General features: G+C 54.3%; 2 protein-coding genes across 6 annotated transcripts; both read left to right on the top strand.

Moving 5' to 3' along the window:
* The first annotated feature begins 11 nt into the window (after positions 1-11).
* MIA (MIA SH3 domain containing) lies at positions 12-4,647 on the top strand. Of its 2 annotated transcripts, none has more exons than XM_087421729.1 (4): positions 12-2,717; positions 2,804-2,967; positions 3,398-3,508; positions 3,830-4,647. In XM_087421729.1, exons 1-4 carry the CDS (start codon positions 2,330-2,332, stop codon positions 3,851-3,853), a joined length of 687 nt encoding a protein of 228 aa, XP_087277855.1. In that variant the 5' UTR covers positions 12-2,329; the 3' UTR covers positions 3,854-4,647. The 2 variants fall into 2 exon arrangements, with proteins under 2 accessions (XP_087277855.1, XP_004441617.3); XM_004441560.3 differs by having other exon boundaries at positions 2,555-2,717; positions 2,804-2,937.
* Positions 4,648-4,717: 70 nt separating this feature from the next.
* Positions 4,718-16,996, top strand: RAB4B (RAB4B, member RAS oncogene family). Of its 4 annotated transcripts, none has more exons than XM_004441559.3 (8): positions 4,718-4,856; positions 6,037-6,117; positions 6,395-6,509; positions 7,966-8,028; positions 8,109-8,263; positions 9,602-9,697; positions 9,787-9,917; positions 13,852-14,233. In XM_004441559.3, exons 1-7 carry the CDS (start codon positions 4,841-4,843, stop codon positions 9,900-9,902), a joined length of 642 nt encoding a protein of 213 aa, XP_004441616.1. In that variant the 5' UTR covers positions 4,718-4,840; the 3' UTR covers positions 9,903-9,917; positions 13,852-14,233. The 4 variants fall into 4 exon arrangements, 3 of the variants coding, with proteins under 3 accessions (XP_004441616.1, XP_087277857.1, XP_087277856.1); XR_015549512.1 differs by lacking the exon at positions 4,718-4,856 and adding an exon at positions 10,744-10,817 and having other exon boundaries at positions 5,450-6,117; XM_087421731.1 differs by lacking the exons at positions 4,718-4,856; positions 13,852-14,233 and adding an exon at positions 16,864-16,996 and having other exon boundaries at positions 5,450-6,117.
* The last annotated feature ends 99 nt before the right edge of the window (positions 16,997-17,095 follow it).

Below are 17,095 nucleotides of genomic sequence, written 5' to 3'. Positions count from 1 at the left end.
GGTCCCCTTTACTACTTTGGCAGATTTCTATTTTGTCTGAATCAGCATTCAGGGCAGGAAATTGAAACCCAGACTGCCATGTACAGTTGGGCAGGTTCTGTACTGCACAGGGATGCCACCTTTAATGGCACACCATTCACTTTGTAGATGTATATGTTTATGCTGGTAATTTTCTAATGCGATAGTGTTAAGGAAGAGGTTTTTCTTCACAGAAGTGCCTTCTGTAGTAGAAAGAGTCCCACAGAAACCACTCGAGGGATGTCAAGAAGAAAGGGAAGTGAATTGGGTGCTCATGAAATCATTGGAAGGATAGTAGGCATGGCAGTCTGTGTTTGAGACACTTGAGTTGAAGTCTGCAGCCCCTGATTGAGCTGCAGTCTAGAGTTCAGGAAGATGCCACTGCTCTAACAGCAGAGCCCAAACTGACCTGCTCACACCTGGGAAACTACTGACCAGACGCTGGGACAAGGAGTGTGGCCACTCTGCAAACATGGCTGATCTCCCTTGCTGGCCAGCCCCCAGCCAGGAGCTCGGGTGAGTGGCTGAACCAAGCTCCCCTCTGTGCCCTAGCTTTGGGAGAGTCTAGGAAATGTCGGTTCTGGCTAGACAGTCATGTACTCAGCTGAAGCTATGGATAAGAAGGGGAGATCGAATGGGGGACCTCCCTTAGCGGTCTGTCCTACACCCGACCTGGAAAATTTTAAATTGACTCAAAAACAAAATGTTGCTTAAGACCCTTTCTCATACCAAATAGATGGGAAAAGGAGATCGTTTGCCAGAAGTAGAAAATTAACCACAAAAATAAATACAGTAAGACATAGTGTTATTCTCTTGGGATATTTTTTCCTGCCAAGGCTCTAAGCCCAGGCCTGCTCCTGCTCTGCTTTCTCCATTAAAGAGGAACATCAGTGTTTGAAGTGATGGAGACTTCTGGCACCAAATGCACACCTTCTCCCTGTAGGATCTGAAAGACTGAGAGGAGAGGGATTGCTGTCCTCACAAAAAGGCACAGTGTTACTGCAGACGACAAGTGGAAACATCTCACCCCCTCAGAGACAACCACGGGTGCTGTGGTCAGCAGATCCTGGTTTCTGCTTTCTCCCTCGGGGACTCCTTAGCTGTTCCCCACGGGCAATTGATGCCCCCATCCTGAGCTTCATTTTCTAGCTCGGTAAAGAGAAATCTCTCCGTGTTCACACTGTGATATTTGTACTCGTCACTCCCTCCAACGCGCACCCCCACTGCCAGGCACTTAGCAAGCACTCAATAAATTCAGCGATACTTGCCGAGTACCTGTTATGTGCTAAATACTGTTCTTGGTGTAGGATAGGCAGTGGTGAATAAAATAGACAAGCTAATGTCAAAAACTGTTCTGATACAAACAACTGACTTAATGGAGCAATGTGGTAGGGCTCGGGAACAGTGGCTGGGGGGGATCAAGGAAAGTCCCTCTGAGGAGGTGACATTTGAGTAGAGCTGTTGTACGCTCTTGTACTTGATGCTGGCTGGGTGTTGGGTATGTCGAGATGGCTTAGGCCCAGTCTTTGCCCCTGATGAAGTCTTCCCCACCCCAAGCCTGTGTGTGTCCATCCTCTTCCCTCCCTAAAAAAAGTTGGCACTTGCCGTCCCAGAGGGGAGAGAATGCCTGGAGAAAGAAGTGGATGCTCAGAATGATCTCAACACAGGGCTCTCTATCTGAAGTCTGGTTTTAGAGGTGAGACTTGAGTTCAGATCCTCCTACACTTGCTCATTCTGACCTTGGACCCCTGAACTCCAAGCTCAGTGGTGGTGGGTCTGGTCCTGGAGCCAGATCTAGCCCCTCACTTCCTGGCTCTAACCTTCGACAAGTTCCTTAAGGCTCTATGCTTCCATGTCCATGTAAATTGGGGTTATGATAGCCCCTCTTGGGGTGATGCAGAGTATCCATTTGAGTTAATAAGATAAAAATATACATGGTGAATGCTCTATAAATAACTATTAGCTCTTATTATCCCTGTTTTACAGGTGAGGCTCTGAGAGGAGAAATGGCTTAGCCCAGGTCACCGGGTCAGGAAGTGGCTTGTGAGGATAAATGGTGATCTTGGTAGGGCATCGCTGTAGCCTCAGGCCCACCATGTAATCTCTCAGTACTTGAAAGCTGGGGCTGTTCCTGGCAATCAAAGGGCTGCCTTGTTCTCCTGCCCCTCAGCACAGGAAATTCCAAGGTGGTTTTCCATACTGGCTCCTCTGGTTCTGTCCCTGGAGGGGAGAGCAGAGGGGCCCAGGTACCCAGGCTGACTCAGGAGAAGGTGGAATTGGATATCTCAACCTGCCTATCTGGGCCTGTCTGATGGTTGAGGGGGTGGCCGGCACTTGGAGTGGCCTGGGCTCCTTTGGGCCTACTGGGCATTTCCTTGGGCAGGCAGCCCTCACCCTGTCCTTGAAATGGTTCTGGCTGGGTAGCAGCCTCCAGGTGGTGTGGGCGAAATTTGGGACTGGTTTAGGGCGGGGACAAGACAGAGAACACAGGTTTCCTTGTACTGCTGGAGAGAAGGAGGGCAGGAGGAAATTGGAGACCCCATTCCCCCTTGGTCAGTCTTGCTCAGAATCCACGATGGCTTGGTCCCTGGTGTTCCTCGGTGTCATCATCTTGCTGTCTGAGTTCCCATGGCCTAGTGTTGGAGGCCCCATGCCCAGGCTGGCTGATCGGAAGCTGTGTGCCGATGAGGAATGCAGCCGTAAGAGTTGGGGGCTACGGGGATTGGGGACTTGGGTTGCTGTCCTGTGTGGAGGGTGCCGTCATTCCCTTCTATTCCTTCCCCAGACCCCATCTCCATGGCCGTGGCCCTTCAGGACTACGTGGCCCCTGACTGCCGTTTCCTGACTATACACAGGGGCCAAGTCGTGTATGTCTACTCCAAGCTGAAGGGCCGAGGGCGGCTCTTCTGGGGAGGCAGTGTGAGTCTTGGGAGAACAGAAGAGAAAAGGGTATGGGGCTGGGGTGGGAGTGCACCCTAATTTTCCACCTGAAGGGAAAATTTGAGGGAGTGAACTGAAATAGAGAGTTTTGGGGCTATTGTGATCTTTAATTGCACTTTGTTTAGCAATTGTGGGGTACCTACTATGGTGCCAAGTTCTGTTCTAGACACTGAAGATACAACAGCGAATGATCCCTTTCATTCTAATGGAAGGAGACACGTCCTCAAAAATATCAGCAGATACGTGCTGCTTTGAGAATACAGAGAGACTAGATGACTACTTTACATCAGGTGGTCAGGGAGGGCCTTTAAACTGAGATCCAAATGATAAGGATGGAGCCAGCCATGTGGAGATCAGAGAGAAGAGATAGTGCAAAGGTCTTCAGCAGGAATGAGCTTGCCACCTTCCCAGACCCGGCCCTATAACTCCTCTTTTCCAGGTTCAGGGAGATTACTATGGAGACCTGGCTGCTCGCCTGGGCTATTTCCCCAGTAGCATTGTACGCGAGGAGTCGATACTGAAACCTGGAAAAATCGATGTGAAGACAGATGTGAGTGTCTTGGGGGCGGGCAGGAATCTGGAGGGAGGACCCTTGGGTTGTGATGATGGGCAAAGATGCCTCTCCCTTTGGCTCCCGGGCAGCCTAGCTGTATGCGCTGGGACAAATTCCCTGCCTCAGTTTTCTTATCTGTAAAATGGGGAGTGATTTCTAAGTCCCGGTGCAGCTGAGAGGTGCAAAGATTAGAGGGCTCTGGGCTAATTTGCATAGCACTTGTGTGGCCAAACCCGGCGCCTGCGCCACTAAAACCACTAGATCCTTTGTGGTGTGATGCTGGTTTTCTCCCCACCGTTTCCCCTTTCTCTTTTTCAGAAATGGGATTTCTACTGCCAGTGAGCTCAGCTTACCGCCATCCCTGCTGTTTTGTTCTGCCCGGCTTTATGCAAATACATCAGCCGAATGCAAACTGCTGGTCTCTGTGGTCTTTGTGGTGGGGAAATATAAAGGAAATGTTTCCCCAGGTTCCTAAATCTAGCCAATCAACCGACTGACTGTGGTCGCGTCAGTGGTTGCTAGGCAGAGTTCCACTGACTAAAAGCTCTTTGCTGCTCTGGGTACTGGAGGTGGGCTCCTTAGCTTAAGTATCACACACAAGCAAATGAGAAAACAGCCCAATTGGGGGATGGTAGTGCCCTCTCTAGACCAATGGGAGGGAGTTGAACTATTGGGAATGAGCCAATCGGACCATGAGGAAGACATAAATCGCAGAGCAGAGGTTTTCTTGGCAGATTATCTGCAAAGGGAGGTGGGAGGTTAATTTGCGTGTATCCCCCCAATTTTCATCCTTCTTGCCTTTGAGGTCAGAAATCGCGTTCGCCAGCTCAAGATCCGCTCGTCTTCCAGGCTCTTTCTATCAGTCCTGCCCGTACCCCCTTCTTTGCCTCCGTATCCCCGCCCGATGTCCGCTCCTACCCAATCTGGAGTCTGACTCTGCCCCCCGACTCCTGAGCAAATCCGTTCCTGTGCTCGGCGGAGCATCCTGTGCTCGGCGGAGCATCCTGTGCACCGCCCCTTCCCACTCCCTCCGCCAATCGCTCGCCTTGGTCCCGACCCTCTCGGCTCGTCCCCTCTCACGCCGCCAATCCGCGCCTTTCGCTCCGCCCCCCGGCCGCCGAGTCCGCCAATCCCTGCCCTCGGGAAGCGTGGCCCGGTATCCCGCAGCCCTAGCGGGTCGCGGCGGAGGGGGTTGGAGGCGGAAGTGGCGGCGCCGGGCCCCGGGAGTAGGAAGGAGCCGGGGCTGCAGCCGGAGTGGAGCGGCTGCCAGCCGAGGAACAGGCGCGGCCGCGGCGCCATATTGCGGCCCCCAGCGGCCGCGACCGAGTCATGGCCGAGACCTACGGTGAGGGTGGTGGGCCGAAGCTGGGGTCTGGGGTCTACGGTCGGGCCGGGGGAGGATGCGGCCTGTGGAAATGGGGCGGGGCTTTGTATATCCGGGGGCGGGGTCTGGTAATGTGGGGCAGGGCCTAGTGGATGCTGGGAGGGGTTTAGTGGGTCTGAGGCTGAGCTTCATCGATTTGGGCGGAGCCTGAGGGTCTGGTGTGTGGTTTAAATAGATCTGGGGCGGGATTTGAGGGAGCCAGTCACGGTGGATCAGGGTAGGCCTTGAGGGAAAGGGTGGGCCTTAATATCTTGGGCGGAGCCTGAGAGGATGGGGCGGGACTGACTGGCAGGGGTCGAGATTGATGGGTTAGGGGGAACCGTGAAGGGACGCTCTGGACCCTGGACTGCTCTGGTTTGAGAGATCTGGAGTGGGGTTGGGGATGAGTTTCCTTGAATTAGGGGCTGGGACTAGTGGCAAGGAGTGGGGCTTAAGCTTGAGAATATGGTCAGGGCCTTGGGCAGAGGGAAGGAAGGAGGGACTGAGAATTGGAAAAGCAGGATGGGTGGTTAGGAGGTGGGACGACGGGGTGCAGTAGAAAGAGCACTGGTTTAGGAGTCAGAGGGAGCTGAATTCACTCAACAAATAGAGAAAAGCAGAGGGAACAAGTGAGAACCAGTTGTCATTTTCAGGGAATAGACTGAAGGCCAGAGGCTGGAGTGGAGTGACTGAGGCAGAGAGTGGTAGAAGGTGAAGTCGTGAGGGGCAAGGGCTAGATTGCAGACCTTGATAAAATGGCTTTCAAGAGGCTTTAGCCATGTGATTAGCTAAGACTTTGGACTCTGGAGCCAGTTGACCTGGGTTCGAATCCCAGCTCTGCCTAGCTGGGGGACCTTGAGCAAGTCAGTTAACCTTTCTGGCCTCAGTTTCCTCATCTGGAAAATGGAGATAATTATTAGTGTAGCCCCCTCGTAGAGTTTTCCTGAGGATTAAATGAGCTGTTGATGTAAGCAAAGAACTTTAGAACTGCCTGGTACCTGGTAACACTAGATAAGAATGATCTGTTACTGTTGTTAACCGTTGCTCGGTTTCTGCCTGTGTCTGTTTCTCTCCCTGTAAGTGTGACGGTTTTGTTTTCTCTCTTTTCCCCTGTATTTCTCTCCTCGAATGGGTTTCCCTGATTTTGGCTCCATCTGCCCAGACTTCCTCTTCAAATTCCTGGTGATTGGCAGCGCAGGCACCGGCAAATCATGTCTCCTTCATCAGTTCATCGAGAATAAGTGTGAGTTTCTGGGAATCGTCCTGGGAGCACTGAACCCTGGGTGTGGGTATGGCGTGGGACAGTGGCCATTGTGGGGTGGGCAGGGACAGGGCTGGCCATAGGAACAACTCCAGTGCTGGCTGCCTGCTCCTTGCCTTGGTATATGCTCTTTGCTAGGTCCCCCTAGAGCCTCAGTAACCCGAGCAGTGAGAACGGGTTTGTATGGGCTGAGGAGGCCTTGGAGGACAGGGAATCCTCTGAGCCGCTGCTCTGCCTCTTCTCTCCCTCCCACTCCCAGTCAAACAGGACTCCAACCACACGATCGGCGTGGAGTTTGGATCCCGGGTGGTCAACGTGGGTGGGAAGACTGTGAAGCTACAGATTTGGGACACAGCTGGCCAGGAGCGGTTTCGGTAGGTGGGCTGGGCTCCCAAGGAGAGAGAGACGGGGAGGGAGGGGTGAAGAGATGAGAGCAAATGAGAGAGAGAGAGGTGTGCAGAGTCACTTGGAGATAAAACAATAGGAGCAGGGAGACATTGAGAGGGCAGGCAAGGCAGAGGGAGAGAGACACTGTGATTAGCAGGTTCATATAGCCTGAGAGAGACAGATTCCTAGAGAGAGGACGACACAGACAGTGAGAGGAAAAGAGATTGAGAAAGAAGCACAATGAAGAGTGAGAGAGGCAGGGAGGGACCGACATGACCCTGGAGAGACTATGAGAGATAGACCCATCTGGCTGGAGGGATGGAGACTTGTGCCCAGGGAGGGATGAAGCCTGTGGAGAAAGAGATGTTTGGGGGGTGGGGGTGAACGGTAAAGATTGAGAGAGAATGACTAAAACAGAAAGGGAAGCTTGCAAGAGATACACACACTCAGAGAGGGAGAGACGAAGACAGACAGAGACTGAGAAGAAGAGAAAGATAAGGGAGATTAGGAGACACAAGAGAACCTGAGGCAGAGACAGAGATGGGGAGAGTGGGACAGGTATAACCAGAGAGATGGAGAAATGGATGTGTTGTGGGGAGAGAGAGAAATGCACAGGGCTCAGCACACAGTATGTCTTCAGGACATGTCTGCAGAAAAGGTAATAGACACATAGAAACCCTGAGTCTGGGAAACAGAGACCAAGAGCAGGAAAGAGAGACAAGGAATCCAGTTCACAGAGCAGTATGCTCCCTGGGCAGCCTTTAGTGGCTGCTAAGTTAACATTCGTGTGTGAATTCCTGGGTGAGGTGCGTGGAGCCCAGAGAGAGACAGAGGGCAAAGGAGAGACAGGTGTGCGGCGTGGGCTGGGTTTGCAGGAAGTGCTCAGTACATGCTTGTGGAACGATTGCATGAGTTCCAGAGGGACCCAGACTGTGACACAGGGAGATGCAGACTGTCAGCTACAAGAGGTCCTCCCCCAGACACAGCCAGACAGGGCCAAGTGGATGTCATTGCATAGCAGTTGGCCAGGACCGGGCAGAGGGGAGATGACAGAGAATGATGAATGAATGAATGAATGAATGGGAAAGCAAGGGTGAGGATGAGAGAGCCGGAACCAGAGAGAGCCAGAGCAATAGAGAATTAAAGACACACTCCTAAGAGAGACAGACAGAAAGATGGAGACCAATGAAGAGATACAGGAAGATGGGGACACAGAGAGAATCAAAGACAGGGAGAGACTCTGACAGGCAGCTAAGTGAGATAGAGACTGAGGGACTGCCTCAGAGACAGAGAAATTGTAGCGAGACCAGACCATGGCCAGGTTTTGGGGGATGGGCCAGCAGTGAAGGGGGGCCTCCGAACCACCAGTCTCTCTCCGCAGAGGGGGGCAGTCTCGGGGCAGACCCCAGCCTCAGGGGTGACTGGGTCCCCCTGGCCCCACAGGTCGGTGACGCGGAGTTACTACCGAGGGGCGGCTGGAGCCCTGCTGGTATACGACATCACCAGGTGGGTGTGCGGAGGGGACAGGGCGGGGCTGGGGCCGCCCCTCTCCTGCCGGGCCTCCCTCCTCTCTCCCTCCTCCACAGCCGGGAGACTTACAACTCGCTGGCTGCCTGGCTGACGGACGCCCGCACGCTGGCCAGCCCCAACATCGTGGTCATCCTCTGTGGCAACAAGAAGGACCTGGACCTGGAGCGTGAGGTCACTTTCCTGGAGGCCTCCCGCTTTGCCCAGGAGAACGGTGAGGGCTGAGCCATGGGCTGGCGGGCGAGGCGGACTCATGGAGGAGGGGACAGTCCACTGGGTCCCTGGGCCTCCCGGCTCTTTATGGCTGTGCCCGGCGGGGGAATGTGGAGATTTAGAGGTCTCGGTTCAAATTCGAGTGCTGCCACATACGAGCTGTGTGACCACTCTGGTCCTCAGTTTCCTCATTTGGAAAGTGGGTATCACAATGTTTCTGCCTCACATCATCCGTGATGGTTAAAGGGAGATGGTCCATGGAAAGCCCTTAGCACCTCCTACACAGAATAGGTACTTGATTAATGTTGGCTGCTAAGGTTTCCACCAGCATGGGGAGGCAGTGAGGGGTATTGGTGTAAGGTGGAGACTGCAAACTCCGATGGCCCAGGGGACAGGCACTCTTTGTGAATAAGGGAAACGGGATGGAGTAGACCTGGGTTAGCAGGCACTGGCATTAGGGGAATGGACGAGACCAACAGCCACGTCAAAAGGTATGCAAGTATAATCTCATTTGAAGACATCGTAGGGCCGGCCCCGTGGCTTAGCGGTTGAGTGCGTGCGCTCCGCTGCTGGCGGCCCGGGTTGGGATCCCGGGCGCGCACTGACGCGCTGCTTCTCTGGCCATGCTGAGGCCGCGTCCCACATACAGCAACTAAAAGGATGTGCAGCTATGACACACAACTATGTACTGGGGCTTTGGGGGAAAAATAAATAAATAAAATCTTTAAAAAAAAAAAAAAAAAAAGAAGACATCGTGTTGGCCAAAGATCTGCTGGCTTTAGGATCTGCCCATGTTCCTCCAGTTTGTAATCTCCAAACTCGAGAGGAGGTTTTGCCATTAGAGAGATGTGGGTTTGAACCCTCGCTCTTACTTACTTACTGTGTGGCCATGTCACGTGGCTGATAGGTAGACTGTAGTGGGCCTGGGCCTGTGCTAGATGGTGCTAGGGACACAGTGACAAAGACAGCCTGGGCCCAGCTCTCATGGGCTCACAGTCCAGTAGGTGGGGGAGGGGGACAGGCCCATTTCCAGATGGTGACTGCCCAGAGGGGTCAGGACTGGGGTAGGGGAGGCACCGGGGCTGAGCCCAAAGGAGGCACCTGACCCATCCTGGGAGGTCAGGGAGAACTTTCTGGAGGAGGAGATGTGGGGCTGAGCTCTGAAGGAAGAGCTATGGGTACCTGGGGAGAGGGGCATTCATAGAAGGGGAACAGCACATGCAAGGGGTGAGGGCAAAGGAGGGGCATTTGAGGAACAGAATGAGAGGCAGCAGGTCAGAGTCGGAGTGGAGGATGGGGACTGACTGAGGCCCTGACCTTCCGAGCATCTGCCCCCCAGAGCTAATGTTCCTGGAAACCAGCGCTCTCACTGGCGAGAACGTGGAGGAGGCTTTCCTGAAGTGTGCTCGCACCATCCTGAACAAGATCGACTCAGGTGAGGCCCCCGACTGACCAGAGTGGGAGAGGAAGGCAGGGCCCAGGGGTCTCCAAGGGACCAGTCCTAACCTCTGCCCTCCTCCCTAGGTGAGCTGGACCCTGAGAGGATGGGCTCAGGCATTCAGTACGGTGACGCTTCCCTTCGCCAGCTGCGGCAGCCTCGGAGCGCCCAGGCCGTGGCCCCTCAGCCCTGTGGCTGCTGAGACCTGTGGAGCCAGGTGGGATACTGGGGACTTGGGGACTGCAGGGGGGTCTCCTGGCAAGGGGGAGTATGGAGGCGAGACAGAGACACAGGACAGGAGAGATGACGAGAAACAGAGTAAGAAAGAAAGATGCAAAAACACTTGAGTTAAAGGAGCCGTCTTTCCGGCCGCAGGGAACCCACCGCTCCTTTGAATCCCACTGCTAGCTCTCTGCCCTGGATCTCTGACCCTCCCATTCCTAATTCATCAAATATTTATTGAGTGTCTACTGTGGGCCGGGTCCTGTTCAAGCACCGGGGACACAGACAAAAATCCCAGCCCTGTTGGAGCTGACATGCTTTTGGGGGGAGACAGACAGTAAACAAGATACATACGTAAATGATATAGTAGTTAGGAAGATAAGAGCTATGGAGAAAAATAAAGCCAGGCAAGGAGAGGGGAAGGGGAGGAGTGGAATGTTATACACGATGATGAGGACAGGCCTCACGGCGAAGGTGACACTTGAGCAAAGACCTGAAGAAGGTGAGGGAGGGGGTCATGTGGGTCCCTGGGGGAAGAATATTCTAGGCAGAGAGAACAGCCAGTGCAAAGGCCCTGAGGTAGGGTTGTGCCTGGCCTGGGTGAGGAAGTCCAAGGAGGCCAGCATGGCTGGAGTGCAGTGTGTGTGTGGTGTGTGTGTATTGGGCGGGGAGGCGAGCAGGAGATGTCACGGGTCGGGGAAGCAGATCAGTTAGGGCCTTGTGGGCCACGGGGAGGCCTCCAGCTTATACCCTGGGTGGGATGGGAGCCATAGGAGCACTCTAAGCGGAGGAGGGACAGGATCTGACTCAGATGTTCACAGGGTCCCTCTGACTGCATGTAGAGGAGAGACTGTGGGGGGCAGGAGGCCAGTGAGGAGGCCACTGCAAAGTCAAGGTGAGAGACGATGGTGGACAGGACCGGGGGGCGGGGGTGGGCAGAGGAGGAACTGAGAAGTGGTTTATGTCCTCCCTGGTCTTTGTTTCCAGTCTTGTCCCCTCTTGGTGTAGCCAGCATGTCTTTCGAAAGCACAGATCTGATCCTGTCCTTCCCCTTTTTAAAACCATCCATGGCTCCCAGGGTCCATGGGACACAGCTGAGGCTCCTCAGCCTGGAGTTGGACCCCCTGCCAGCCTCCCCTGCCTCAACTCACACCCCTCCCCACCCCTCTGCGGGGTGGGTGTATATCTTCCCAATTCTCCCCTCTGCGCTTCCTGCCCACCCTCCCTCCCAGCCATTGGCAACTTCAGGGCGGCCACGGGGAAAGTGGTTAGACTTTGACTATCCTTTGAAGGCAGAGCCAATGTGATTTCCCGATGGAATGGATATGGAATTTGAGAGAGGGGAGTCAAGGGGGTGTGCTTTCGGGAGCTCTTTCTTCCTTCCAGGCCTTGGAGTCTGCTGTGTCCCCGGCGCACCCATCCTCCCACCTCCTTTCTTACGCCAACTCCCACTTGTCATCTGGTCTCTGCTCAGATGACTCTTCCTGTAGCAGGAAACCTTTATAGGCCTCCCAGCTGGGGTCACTCCCTCTAGCTGGGTGGTCTCACAACTGCCCCTTCCTTTTTAAAGCATTCAGCTCTGCACACTTGGTCATTATTATCTGTGTGGCATTCATCTTCCCCATCTGAAAAGGGCAGGAGGTGCCATATCACAGACTCCAGAGCCAGGCTGCCTGCGTTAAACTCCGGCTCTGTCTCTTCATATCTGCGTGACTCTGGGCACATTATTGAACCTCTCTGGGCCTTGGTTTCCTCATCTGTCAAATGGGGCTAATAATAGTAACCTACCTCAGGTGGGTGTTGAGAAGATTAATTAAGTTAATTCATGTAAAGTGCTTAGAACAGGGCCAGACACTTAGTAAAGACTCGATAAACGAGGGCTGTTGATTATTTTTCTTCTTATTACCCATTGTAAAGTCTCTGGGCTGTGTAGAACTGGGTGAGTGTGTACTGTTCACATCAGGACTTAGTATAGGGTCTGTTTCAGAGTTTGCCTCAGTGAATCAAATGTCATAAGACAGTGCTTTTTTCAAACTTTGTTGACTGCAATCTGCAGGAGAATATGTATTTTATACATCGATCTAATATAGTCACACACACGGAAAACTGAAACACACATTTTCCTAGTATTAATGTTCTTTTTTTAAAAAAATTGAGGTGAAATTCACATAATGTAAATTTAACCATTTTATTTTTTAATTTTTTTGTTTATTTTTTTTAAGGTTTGTATTTTTTTGAGGAAGATTGGCCCTGAGCTAACATCTGTTGCCAGTCTTCCTCTTTTTCTTTTTTTTTCTCCAGTACATGTTGTACATCCTAGTTGTAGGTCCTTCTAGTTCTTCTATGTGGGATGCCGCCTCAGCATGGCTTGATAAGCGGTAAGTCCCAGCTCAGGATCCGAACTGGCAAACCCCAGGTCACCGAAGCAGAACACGTGAACTTAACCACTATGCCACCGGGCCGGCTCCTAACCATTTTAAAGTGTACAATTTAGTGGTGTTTAGTACATTCACAAGTTGTGCAACCACTGCCTCTGTCTAGTTCCAAAATATTTTCATCACTGCAGAAGGAAATCCCATACCCACTAAGCAGTCACTCCCCATTCCCCCCAGCCTCTGGCACCCACCAATTTGCTTTCTGTCTCTATGGACCAATCTTCTTATTATATATGATGCACTCTGATATTTTCTATTCTGTTTCAATACAAAATTGGTCAAGGCCCACCAAACTGATTTCCCAGCCCACTAATGCAGGGCTGCACACTGGAAACTTCTGGAGAGCTTTAAAAGCTACTGATGCCAAGGCCTCACCCCAGAGATTCTGAAGTGGTTTCTGGATTTCTGGAAGCTCCCAGGTAATGCTGTCTGCAGCCAAATCAAGAACCGGTAACCAAATGAGTCTCCCCAGTTTGTAAAACACTGGAATGAGATCTAGAGCCAGGGCAATCCAGGAACATAGAGGGACACAGAGATACCAAATTTAGATACATCACAGAGATACGAAATTTAGACATTGTGATGCCCCTCTGCAGACTCAAGGAGACAGCTCTCTGAGGCAAAGAAACAGGGAGATGCAAGTACCCTCAGAGTTGTAGTGCTATGGAGTTGATTCCGACTCCTAGCGCCCCTGTGGACAGCAGAGCGGAACCCTGCCCGGTCTTTTTGCGCCATCCTCTCACCTTCTGGCGCTATATCAGACAATGCTCTGCTGCTGTTCATGGCCAATTTTTTTGGAAGTGGGTGGCCAGGTCCTTCCTAGTCTGTCTTGGTCTGGAAGCTCCGCTGATACCTGTCCACTATGGGTGACCCTGCTGGTATTTGAAATAGCGTTGGCAGGGGCTGGCCTGGTGGCATAGTTCGCATGCTCTGCTTCAGCGGCCTGGGGTTTGTGGGTTTGGATCCTGGGCGTGGACCTAGGCACCATTTGTCAAGCCATGCTGTGCTGGCATCCCATATAAAGTAGAGGAAGATGGGCACGGATGTTAGCCCAGAGCCAGTCTTCCTCAGCAGAAAGGAAGATTGGCAGATGTTAGCTCAGGGCTAGTCTTCCTCACCAAAAAAAAAAAAAATAGTGGTGGCAAAGCTTTCAACATCACAGAAACATGCAGCCACCACAGTATGACAACCAACAGACAGACAGATGGGTGGTGTGGTTCCCTAACTGGGAAACAAAGCTGGGCCGTGGTGGCGAGAGCACCGAATCTTAACCACTAGACCACCAGGGCTGGCACCCTCAGAGAGAGTCCAAAATTACCTGCAGATAAGAAATAGAAAATCAGACAGACAGACGATGTAGAAACTTTGGGAGAAAGAGAAAGGTATGGACAGACAGATACGGATAGGAGGGCAGGAGGATACCCAGAAATGAGACAGAGACACCAGCTGGACAGAGCCAGGATCCCTCCAGTTCACCACACACTTTTTTTTCAGCTCACCTGTTCTCCAGGACCAGCCCTGCCCTTCCGGCTGGGGCCCTGATCCAGGCCCCAGGAGGCCAAGCCCCTCACCTGCCCTGGCCCCAGAGAAGCTGCCCCGCCACCTGACCCCTTCCCTGGCCTGGTGGGGCCTGGCTGAGGGGCAAGACTGAGCCACGGGGGAAGGGGGAATCCATACCTGCTGCTGCTTCATCTGTCTTGGCTAACCCTTGTCCCCCCTGAACCCCTAACCATACTCGAAGAGTTCCCAAAGCCTGAGACCAAGGCCATTTGGCCCCAGCTCCCTGCCTGGTCCTGGCGTTGCGAGTACATGTTATTTATTACCTGGAGACCTGTCCCGTCCCCACCCCTCCCGCATAAAGCATTGTTTACACCTGTGTCTTGGCCGCCATCATTTTGGGGTGGCGGGGAGGGAGGGGGGCACAGAAGAGGTCCCTGATGGAAGACTCGTGTGTCATGGTGTTTGGGGGGCCATGTTTTTGATTTGGTCAGAGTGTGGGGGTACACTGACTCCATGACTCGGGTGTCTGTTGTGGAGGGAGTTTGTCACTGCGTGCACATTTTGTGACAATGCGTGCTGGAGGCCCACATATGTAACACTGATGTCCTTGTGCTTGTGGTGTGTGTGATGAGGTCTGTAGGAATGTGTGCTTTGTGTGACACTGTTGCTTGTGACTACTCTGTGTCCTCAGTGATTGTGTCCGTGAGGCTAGTGGTGTTGGGACACAAAGGCAAGGGAATGAGAGTTCCAGCCTGTGGGTGAGCTGGGGGTCGTGCCTGGTGGGAGATACCTGTGTCTGTCTCATGCCTGAAAGTTTGAGGCAGTGTCTGACTACTGCGTGTGTGACTGTGCCTGTGTGCCCCTGAGGGCTGTGTTTTGGTGTGAATTTGGCTCCTCTGATACACCTGTGTTGACTATGGACCCTGTGTGTGCGCCTGAGCACCATGTGGGCCTTTGTGCAACCCTGACTGGTGCATACTGGAGACCAGTGTCTTATTGCGTTGTGTCCAGGTTAACCGCTGACACCTGCACGTGCCCTGCCAGGGACAGGTGCAGCCCCCTCCGGACACTCCCAATTGCTCTGCCACCCTGAAGTCGGCCTTAACCCACCCCCTCAGGAGGCCTGAGCCCCTGCGCCCCCTGGGCGATGGCGGAGGGGGCGGGGCATTTAAATAACCTCATCTGCATAGTCCCCCTAGGCCTGGTGCCCAAAATGTTCGTACAGACAAGAGGCAGTCGTGCAAATATCTTCTCCGCGTAGCTTTCCTAGGTTGCTTTATTCCGACTGCCCCAATTGGCCCGAGGGAGCAGGGCGGAGCGGGTCAGGGTACATTTACACATCCCCTGTAATCCGCTCTCCTCTCGCTCAAGGACGTTCTGCACTTTCTTTCCTCCGTTATAAAAAGTCCTTATGTAAATTACTTACTGACGTGTGAATTTACATACATTTCCCAACTACGCAGACATTTCTCAATATCTCTATTCTTGGGCTGTGAGAGGGCGGAGCTGTCCATATAAATGACAACGATGATTTGCACGCCACTCCTCGACCCGGCTCTCATTATTCCGTCGCGTTCTCGGCGCTGAGGGGGTGGGCCTGCCCCTGTAGCTAGCCTTTGCATACCCTTCCTGCGTGTTTGGCATAATACGCGCAGACCCTCCCCCTCCCTCATCCAGCCTTTCCCAACCGCTTTCCTCCTCTCGCGCAGAAGAGGCGGAGCGAAGGATGCAAATAACCCTCGCACCGGCTACAGACCCACTTCCCCTTTCTCCAGGGGGGTCTTCTGGACTTCCTCGCCCCGCCCCGCGCGGCTCGCGCCTGCGCACGCGCCGTCCCTCCGTCCGGGCGCGGTCACGTGCCCACCGGGCGAGGCGGGGGCGGGGCGTCACGGCCGGTGGGGGCGGGGTATGGCGCGCTGTGCGGCGCTGGGCGGCTGGCACAAACGGCGGCGCCGGGGCCGAAGGAAAAGGCTCGGTGAGGGGAGCGCGGGGAGGGGAGGAGAAGGCTTTCGAGCAGGGGTGCGGGCGCGACCTCGGCGGGGTGTAGGGGCGCGCGCCGAGCGCGCCGTGGCGACCCTGGGGAGGGGAGGGTGGGGCGTGGCGGAGGAGCGCGCGCCGGCTCGCTGAGTGCGGGCCGTTTGGGGGGTTGGGGTGGGAGCGGGGAGCGCGCGCCGGGCTGGGGGAGGGGAGCGGGCAGGGGTGCCGGGCGGTCCCTCGGCCCTGCCTCCGTCGCCTGCTGCGCTCGAGGGGCCTCCGGGCCCGCACCGAAGGGAATTGGGAGGGGGGCGCTTGTTTCCTTCGTCGTATCCCCGAAGTGCGTGAACCCTCCTCCGCCCTTCCCTCTGTCGCTGTAAACCCTCCTCCCGCGGCTCCTTCCGTCTGTCTGTCTGTCTGTCTTAGGACCTCCCTTCCGCCTGGGTGTGTGTCAGCCCCCAACAGGCTTCCTCCCGTTGGGCTCAGGTCGACCCCTCCACCCTGTTGTGTCCGGCTGGCTCAGGCCCTCCCTCCCAGCTTCTCTCCGGTCTGTTTTTCTGTCTCTGGGCTCCCGGTTCTCTTTGTCTCTGGACTCCCCAGCTTCCTCCGTCTGCGGACCTCCCACATTCCTTCTGTGTCTCTCTGGAACCCCCAGGCAGATCCCCCCTGTCTATTTGTTTCCAACTCTCGTGCTCCCCACTCCTCCACCATTTCTGTTCTACTGCGGGCCCCTCTCTCTCTCCTGTTTTCTGTCTGACTGAGGATGCTCTCTCCCACAGCCTTCACTGCCGTCTTCTGGCTTTGGGTTATCTACCCAGCCTCATCCTCCAGCGGCCCCCCTCGCTGCCTCTTGTCTGTCAGTGATTCCCCCCCTCCAAATTCCCAGAGTCTTCTACACCACTTGGCTTAGGTTTTGGGGGTCTCTGAGGCCAAGTCAGTCTTCCTTTCTACTGTCCCTAAATCCCTCACTCCTTCCCCTAGCTGGCCTGCTTCTAGGTCGTCTCACTTCTCTTTTTCTCTCTCTCCCACCAGCCACCCTGACGGGTCCCTTCCCAAGGCCCTAGGGACAACAGAGGACTTGGGGACCAGCGAGCACCCCCAGGGCACGAGAAGAGACTTTGCTGCCTGCCCTGCCTCACTCTGCCCCACACCAGGCCCAGCTGCCCGGGCCCCCGGCTGCATCAAGTGGAGGAGGAGGAGGCGGAGGAGGGTGGCACCATGGGCCCGGGCCGTGCCCTCCATGCCCGGGGGATGAAGACGCTGC

The sequence above is a fragment of the Ceratotherium simum genome, chromosome 33 (genome assembly GCF_057802395.1).
Source record: "Ceratotherium simum simum isolate JZ-2026a chromosome 33, ASM5780239v1, whole genome shotgun sequence".
Classification (NCBI taxonomy): Eukaryota; Metazoa; Chordata; class Mammalia; order Perissodactyla; family Rhinocerotidae; genus Ceratotherium; species Ceratotherium simum.
Note: the sequence above shows the minus strand (reverse complement) of the source record. Positions and strands in the feature narration are given on the sequence as shown.